Below are 9,409 nucleotides of genomic sequence, written 5' to 3'. Positions count from 1 at the left end.
TGTTTTTGTTATTTATCTCAATTAACTCAACTTTATTAACTAGATTTGCATATTGACATTTACACAATTTGTATACAGACAGCAAAATGAGAATTACAGTTTAGTTTAAAATGTGCAGACACACGTGTAGATATGTAATCATATTTCTATGGGACACACAGACCATAAATAAACTAGCTACGCCATCAAATATCTAATTAAAAGGCTTTTTATTCAGTTTATTGGTTGCAACCCAGCCTCTCATTAACTATGTACAAATAAGCACAATGTTTTGGGGTACTAATTAATTAGATACTGGGTTGGACTTGACCATATTCTAATGTAGAGCGCATGCTACCGCCCACCACACGCTCTTCTACAACTAAAAGGACCAATGAACCGTCAATATGTAAATCTACAAACCACGATTGGATGGATTGGAACTCCAGATTTGACGATTTGGCCCCTCCTTCACATGAATGAATGGAATTTTCCATTGTCTCGCGTTCGGTAAATTACACGACTACGAGGCTGACGATACTTTCAAGTACAAGAACGAAAGATCTAATCTCACATTTATTTTAGGTGAGTATCATTATCGAACGTTGGCAAATATCAATATTAATGTATCACCATTGTATTTACAATTGCTATGTCATCGTGACTCTTTTTCCTAGCAATGCATTATTGGAAGAGGAAATGCAGCGGCTAGTTAGAAGTTAGCCAACGAGCTTGCCCGTCATCAAATAGCTCACGCTAGTGCTATTAAATGACATGTCAGAGATTTGAGTACGAGTTGTTGCTATAGATACACTTGATCAGTAATGTTTCAGCAACGTTAGCTATAGCTAGCGAAGTTATTGAATTGGCCATTTCCAGATAAATACAAGCTAACTAACGGTTGCTAGCAAGCGATAAGTTAGTCATCATACGTTATCCTGGCCTTGGTAATGTTAACATTAGCTAAATCAGTAAATGAGGCAATGTTAATAACGCATATGAATGTTATTGAATAAGGTTGCTTATAGAAAATATAATGGATGAATACACAAGTTAGACTGGAGTTGAATCTTGTTCACATACTGACACGGACTGTGTCTTAGCTAACTTAACAACTGAGCTGGTGCCTCGGGGCCAAGAACACTTTCAATTCATGCAAACGGATGCCTTTGGGGGTAGCTACATCCAAAGGACACTGATTAGCACTAACCTTTTAACGTTACTAGCTACATGCCCATTTTACTCAAGAGTAGCAAGCAGGTTGTAATATTGCGTTCGTAATAAGTGGGAAACTCGGACATTACTACTTGAACTGGGAGCAACGAGGCGTGCTCTTTATTTATTTATTTTTTATATAACAGGGCAAGTCAGTTAGAAACAAATTCGTATTTACAATGACGGCCTACTGGGGAACAGTGGGTTAACTGCCTTGTTCAGGGGCAGAACGACAGATTTTTACCATGTCAACTCGGGGATTCGATCTAGCAAATTTCAATAACTGGCCTAACGCTCTAACCCAGGGGTGGGGAACCTTCTTGCCATCAAGGGCCATTTGGATATTTAGAAATTAATTTGGGGGCCATATTATTACAAGTGGCAATCTTCTGTTTTATTCATGTGTTAATGTGACTTTAATCACGGACATTGGTTTCATAGTTTTAAATATGACTTATGTTTCTTGTGTCCTTGAGTATTTAGAAAAGTGATAGTCCTATTTAAATAGATATTAGTATTGTACATAATGTTATTATGATTGCTTGTTCAAACTCGCCTCTAATGTGATGGCTGAAACAGCTTATCTTTGACAAGGCGTTTGATGTCAGCTGGCAGTGAAGATGATGCTACTGGCAGCTGGTTTTCCAGGTTTGTGTCAGTCAGTCAGTCTTGAGCAGAATCGAGTCTTTGTCAGATTGGAAAAGAACTGCTCACAGCAGTAGGTCGTCCCAAACACCGATGCAAATTTAAGTGCATGTCTCCTCAGAACAGAAAAATGCTCTGCACTAATGTACATTTTGTAGGAGAGGGAGATTGTACCTGGCTCTGAGCTCGTCATTGCTTTGCAGCTCAATGACTTTGTGTTGTAGGCCATCCGGCACATCCGCTGGTTCGACGTTAAACGGGGTTGCAAATATGTTCAACTCCAGTTGTTTACTTTTTACATCCTTAAACTGCTCACAAAATGCCTTTGCGAGCTTTCCACACTCACCGGCATATTCCCAAGTAATCTCAGGCACTTGTCCTTGCGGAGTAGGAAAATGCACTGTGTTACCCCTTTCTAGTTGGACTTGCCACAGCTTTAATTTCGTACGATTTCACGTTTGACAGCAGATCGCTGAGAAGCTGGTTCAGCCCTTTTGAGCTTGACGTTCAAGTCAGACAGATACTTGGTTATGTCCACCATGAAGGCCAAATCACACATCCACTTGTTCCGTGACAGGTTTCCCCTTCATCTCTATTAATTGTTTACTTCATCCTTCAGTCTGTAAAACCGCGCGAGCATATTTCCACGGCTCAACCCTCACACCGGCAAACCAGATCACCATACTCCGATTCAAGATCACTCAATAGCTCCTTAAATTGGCGGTTATTCAGCCCTTTGCTTTTGATACAATTGATGGTCGACACAACAGATGCCGTTACATTGTTCGGCTTCAGAGACTGTGCGCACAGACTTTCTTGATGTATGATGCTGTTGCATACAATTAAATCACTTAGATTAAGACTGAGACAACTCATACTTTTTTTTCACTAATGTGGTTAACCTCTTTTTTGAGCCAACCATGGCTGGCCCTCCATCTATAGTAAGGCCACTTAATTTTTCAAACTGTAGCTCAAACAACATCTCCTCCCCGCTGATCCTCAACACTGGGGCCCCACAAGGGTGCGTTCTGAGCCCTCTCCTGTACTCCCTGTTCACCCACGACTGCGTGGCCACGCACGCCTCCAACTCAATCATCAAGTTTGCGGACGACACAACAGTGGTAGGCTTGATTACCAACAACGACGAGACGGCCTACAGGGAGGAGGTGAGGGCCCTCGGAGTGTGGTGTCAGGAAAATAACCTCACACTCAACGTCAACAAAACTAAGGAGATGATTGTGGACTTCAGGAAACAGCAGAGGGAACACCCCCCTATCCACATCGATGGAACAGTAGTGGAGAGGGTAGCAAGTTTTAAGTTCCTCGGCATACACATCACAGACAAACTGAATTGGTCCACTCACACAGACAGCATCGTGAAGAAGGCGCAGCAGCGCCTCTTCAACCTCAGGAGGCTGAAGAAATTCGGCTTGTCACCAAAAGCACTCACAAACTTCTACAGATGCACAATCGAGAGCATCCTGGCGGGCTGTATCACCGCCTGGTATGGCAACTGCACCGCCCTCAACCGTAAGGCTCTCCAGAGGGTAGTGAGGTCTGCACAACGCATCACCGGGGGCAAACTACCTGCCCTCCAGGACACCTACACCACCCGATGTCACAGGAAGGCCATAAAGATCATCAAGGACATCAACCACCCGAGCCACTGCCTGTTCACCCCGCTATCATCCAGAAGGCGAGGTCAGTACAGGTGCATCAAAGCTGGGACCGAGAGACTGAAAAACAGCTTCTATCTCAAGGCCATCAGACTGTTAAACAGCCACCACTAACACTGAGTGGCTGCTGCCAACACACTGACACTGACTCAACTCCAGCCACTTTAATAATGGGAATTGATGGGAAATGATGTAAATATATCACTAGCCACTTTAAACAATGCTACCTTATATAATGTTACTTACCCTACATTATTCATCTCATATGCATACGTATATACTGTACTCTATATCATCGACTGTATCCTTATGTAATACATGTATCACTAGCCACTTTAAACTATGCCACTTTGTTTACATACTCATCTAATTTGTACATACTGTACTCGATACCATCTACTGTATCTTGCCTATGCTGCTCTGTACCATCACTCATTCATATATCCTTATGTACATATTCTTTATCCCCTTACAAGACAGTAGTTTTGGAATTGTTAGTTAGATTACTTGTTATTACTGCATTGTCGGAACTAGAAGCACAAGCATTTCGCTACACTCGCATTAACATCTGCTAACCATGTGTATGTGACAAATAAAATTTGATTTGATTTGAAATTTGCTCATAGCCGAGACAAGTTTCTCAAACAAGCCCTCAGGTGGTGCCATGCATGGCTTCCAAAGACAGTGATTCCTCCCTTGTGTCAAACTCAGCGTTAATCCCACACACACAAATGGCAAATTGGGCAGTATTTGTTACGCCAGTCGTTTCATCACATGCCAAAGAGAAACTCGACATTTGGATTTAGGAAAAAAAAAAGTTTTTTGGGGGGGGGAAACGACGTCTACCTCCTCCCTGTAGGCTGTCTCGTTGTTGTTGACCATGCACCCTTCTGGCTCCTGTGTTGAGGATCAGCGAAGTGGAGGTGTTGTTTCCTACCTTCACCACCTGGGGATGGCCCGTCAGGATGTCCAGGATCCAGTTGCACAGGGCGGGGTTCAGATCCAGGGCCCCGAGCTGAATGATGAGAATAGAGGGTACTATGGTGTTGAATGCTGAGCTATAGTCAATGAACTGCATTCTTACATAGGTATTCCTCTTGTCCAGATGGGAAAGGGTGATTGCATCCTCTGTGGCTCTAATTGGACATTTTGCCTGTTTGATTGCCTTACGGAGGGAATAACTACACTATTTGTATTCGGCCATATTCTCAATCATGGTTAAATGCAGTTGTTCGCGGTTTCTGTTTTGTGTGAATGCTGCCATCTATCCACGGTTTCTGGTTTGAGTACATTTTAATAGTCACAGTGGGTACAACATCTCCTATACACTTCCTGATGAACTCAGTCACCGTATCTGTGTATTTGTTAATATTATTGAGGCTACCCAGAACATATCCCAGTTCACGTGATCAAAACAATTTTGAAGCATGGATTCCGATTGGTCAGACCAGCATTGAATAGACTTTAGCATGGGTACTTCCTGTTTGATTTTCTGCCTATAGGAAGGGAGGAGCAAAATGGAGTCGTGGTCAGATTTGCCAAATGGAGGTCGGGGGGTGGCCTTGTAGGCATTTCGAAAAGTTGAGTAGCAGTGGTCCAATGTTTTACCAGCACGAGTACAACAGTCAATGTGTTGGTAGAACTTCGGTAGTGTTTTCCTAAAATGTGCTTTAAAACCCCCAGTTACTATAAATGCGGCCTCAGGATATGTGGTTTCCAGTTTGCATCAACTCCAGTGTAGTTCTTTGAGGGCCGTCGTGGTATCATCTTGAGGGGGAATATACACGACTGTGACTATAACCGAAGAGAATTCTCTTGGGAGGTAATGTTGCGTTTGTGTACCTCGTCCTCTAGACTAAAAGTCTATATATAATCTCCCTGCCTCTTCCCCTCCAGAACTCTACTCAGCTGCTCATCAGCACTTGATCTACTGACCACTACAATCTACTTACAACTAGCTAAGATCTCACAGCTCCGTTCTACATCTGCGTTCTACATCTGCTACCTATCTCAAATATACCATGACCAAGCAGCAGATCAGGTACTGTCACTGTAGGCTTCTCTATCTCATACTGTATGTGCAATAGATGTCTAGATGTTACAGTACAGTTTTCATAAGGGCATGCATCCATTATATTTTATCTATTTCAAGTGCTTTGAAGTTCTGTGATATGCCAATCTGAACATAATCTTAAACTGTTTTTTCCAGCCTTCCCGCTAAACTGATTAATGGTGGTATTGCTGGCATTGTGGGGGTTACCTGTGTGTTTCCCATCGACCTGGTAAAGACCAGGCTACAGAACCAGAGGCAAGGCCAACAGATCTACAAAAACATGTGAGTCCTTCACTCTGTCCTCCCTTCTCATGTCATGCCGTGTGACTGCATAGCTAAATCTAGATCGTTTATTGGATGATGATGATAATAATAATACTAATAATAATTTAAAAAAAATTAAACTCAAAGGCGTGGAAGGATGACACTAACAGACCTGCCAACCTGCACAATTACAGTTCAAAGTAGCTGGTACTCAACCGTCTCAAGTTGGAGATGAGCCAATCAAACGACTTGGGCGAGTTGGAAAAATCTGTAGCGCTCCGTCCCGTGGTCGTAGTACTATTGTCCTTCTGCCAACTGGATGGCAGCTCCCCACTTTGTCCATTGATACCACTTATGTGTGAGGGGAAAAATAGAGCGTGATCTGTTAACCAAATACAGTGCCTTGCGAAAGTATTCGGCCCCCTTGAACTTTGCGACCTTTTGCCACATTTCAGGCTTCAAACATAAAGATATAAAACTGTATTTTTTTGTGAATAATCAACAACAAGTGGGACACAATCATGAAGTGGAACGACATTTATTGGATATTTCAAACTTTTTTAACAAATCAAAAACTGAAAAATTGGGTTGTGCAAAATTATTCAGCCCCTTTACTTTCAGTGCAGCAAACTCTCTCCAGAAGTTCAGTGAGGATCTCTGAATGATCCAATGTTGACCTAAATGACTAATGATGATAAATGAAATCCACCTGTGTGTAATCAAGTCTCCGTATAAATGCACCTGCACTGTGATAGTCTCAGAGGTCCGTTAAAAGCGCAGAGAGCATCATGAAGAACAAGGAACACACCAGGCAGGTCCGAGATACTGTTGTGAAGAAGTTTAAAGCCGGATTTGGATACAAAAATATTTCCCAAGCTTTAAACATCCCAAGGAGCACTGTGCAAGCGATAATATTGAAATGGAAGGAGTATCAGACCACTGCAAATCTACCAAGACCTGGCCGTCCCTCTAAACTTTCAGCTCATACAAGGAGAAGACTGATCAGAGATGCAGCCAAGAGGCCCATGATCACTCTGGATGAACTGCAGAGATCTACAGCTGAGGTGGGAGACTCTGTCCATAGGACAACAATCAGTCGTATATTGCACAAATCTGGCCTTTATGGAAGAGTGGCAAGAAGAAAGCCATTTCTTAAAGATATCCATAAAAAGTGTTGTTTAAAGTTTGCCACAAGCCACCTGGGAGACACACCAAACATGTGGAAGAAGGTGCTCTGGTCAGATGAAACTTTTTGGCAACAATGCAAAACGTTATGTTTGGCGTAAAAGCAACACAGCTCATCACACTGAACACACCATCCCCCCTTGTCAAACACGGTGGTGGCAGCATCATGGTTTAGGCCTGCTTTTCTTCAGCAGGGACAGGGAAGATGGTTAAAATTGATGGGAAGATGGATGGAGCCAAATACAGGACCATTCTGGAAGAAAACCTGATGGAGTCTGCAAAAGACCTGATACTGGGACGGAGATTTGTCTTCCAACAAGACAATGATCCAAAACATAAAGCAAAATCTACAATGGAATGGTTCAAAAATAAACATATCCAGGTGTTAGAATGGCCAAGTCAAAGTCCAGACCTGAATCCAATCGAGAATCTGTGGAAAGAACTGAAAACTGCTGTTCACAAATGCTCTCCATCCAACCTCACTGAGCTCGAGCTGTTTTGCAAGGAGGAATGGGAAAAAATGTCAGTCTCTCGATGTGCAAAACTGATAGAGACATACCCCAAGCGACTTACAGCTGTAATCGCAGCAAAAGGTGGCGCTACAAAGTATTAACTTAAGGGGGCTGAATAATTTTGCACGCCCAATTTTTCAGTTTTTGATTTGTTAAAAAAGTTTGAAATATCCAATAAATGTCGTTCCACTTCATGATTGTGTCCCACTTGTTGTTGATTCTTCACAAAAAATACAGTTTTATATCTTTATGTTTGAAGCCTGAAATGTGGCAAAAGTTTGCAAAGTTCAACGGGGCCGAATACTTTCGCAAGGCACTGTATATAACATTTGTTCAGATGGCGGCAGGTAGCTTAGCGTTGGGCCAGTAACCAAAGGGTTGCTGGTTCCAATCCCCAAGCCCACTAGGTGAAAAATCTGTCTGTACTTGAGCAAGACAGTTAACCCTAAATTGCGCCTCCTGTAAGTCGCGCTGGATAAGAGTGTCTGCTAAATGATTCAAATGTAAATGTTGGTGTTAGTCAAACACAACCACTATTTTGTAGTTGGCTCCTTAGTTAACGCGTCATTACGATGAAGGTAGTTAGCTACAGAGTTTAGTTAACTAAGTGAGAATACTTTCTTGCCCGCGCATGCTTTTGATCTCCGCAACGCTAGTGGGTGTGAGGGCATTGACGAGCAAGGAAACGTGCAGGGTTGCGGTAGTTTAGTGCATGGATGGAAACAGACATGGTAGAGAGAGCTGTTTCCTTCAGAGGAAGTTGTTAGGTCCACTAATCTGAACAGTATGTTCATTAATCAGTACTTGATCTGTCTTCTTGATATGGCTGTATGTCAACAGTAGGCTGCTAATGATGTGATAATAGTCAGTTCACCAATGACAACAGGGCATGCTGAATGAATGGGAGCCTAGTAGTCGGACCTAACTTGATGGATGAGGTCAGGGATAAAGATCTGCAACAAGCTCATATAGGCCTAGTTCAGTTGTTTCATATTCCAAATAGCCTACAGTAAACTAGAGTACGACATTGCATCCAGTAATTTAATTATTCAGAATTTTTTCTCCCCGAAACAAAATTAAGAAGCCAGTTTACATTTTCACTAGACTATCCACATCGTCACCTATTATTTAGAATAATCACTACCCCAACATTTTACCTAGACAAATTGTCATTGGGACTACAATTTTATTTAGGATCATACACAAGACTTGGATACAATGTTTGATATAGTTTCAGACTCAAGGTTTCAGGAAATTACAGTTGGAGTTTTTCCTTCCTGACCTTGGGCCTACATTTGCACCACTTTGTCAGAAGATCCCAGGGAGAACCCTGATTGGACATTTAAACATATTTCTTGTTCACTACTGAAGAGCAGGCAATTACCAAGTACCCATAAGTCTATAGCCCACCATTCTTATTGAGGCAGTCTTTTTTGCCAACATCATTATTAGGCTTAAAAGGTGCTCAACTGGTAAATTCTTCAAGCTTAGCAGGTCTGCACTAAATATATCGAATGGGATATCTTGGTCAGTACTTCAAAGAATCCGGTTGCCATTGTGAAAGCATAGACTAATGCCAGGTTTTGAATCCGGTGTCTGTAACGACTGACTCCCGCCATTGTCCTATTCTTTCCCGTTGAGTAATCCTGAGGAATGTGCGAGGGGAGATGACATTTCCCTCTGCTCTGTGCACCCATTCAGCTGTCTTCTCCACTCCCAGCCTTAAGCCCCTTGATGTTCCTTAGTTCTGTTTTACCTACATGGGTAGAAATGTCTATACTTTGTATTTCATGTTATTTGTTGGATGATGTCTCCTTTTAAAGTTTTTGTCACAAATGCTACTATTTGTTAAATAATTCATAGTAATTAGTTGTTGTGAG

At 42.2% G+C, this 9,409-nt stretch overlaps 1 protein-coding gene across 1 annotated transcript in view; it reads left to right on the top strand.

The window, feature by feature from the left end:
* Positions 1-344: 344 nt before the first annotated feature.
* The window catches only part of LOC139413262 (mitochondrial glutamate carrier 1-like), a 20,395-nt gene continuing 11,330 nt past the window's right edge, over positions 345-9,409 (top strand). The window contains exons 1-3 of the mRNA XM_071160445.1: positions 345-564; positions 5,412-5,556; positions 5,725-5,850. Coding sequence (XP_071016546.1) covers positions 5,537-5,556; positions 5,725-5,850 — 146 coding nt within the window. The 5' untranslated portion in view covers positions 345-564; positions 5,412-5,536. The remainder of the gene's footprint in view (positions 565-5,411; positions 5,557-5,724; positions 5,851-9,409) is intronic.

Source organism: Oncorhynchus clarkii, chromosome 7 (genome assembly GCF_045791955.1).
Source record: "Oncorhynchus clarkii lewisi isolate Uvic-CL-2024 chromosome 7, UVic_Ocla_1.0, whole genome shotgun sequence".
Classification (NCBI taxonomy): Eukaryota; Metazoa; Chordata; class Actinopteri; order Salmoniformes; family Salmonidae; genus Oncorhynchus; species Oncorhynchus clarkii.
The sequence above is the reverse complement of the archived record's forward strand: the minus strand, read 5'-3'. Positions and strand labels throughout refer to the sequence as shown.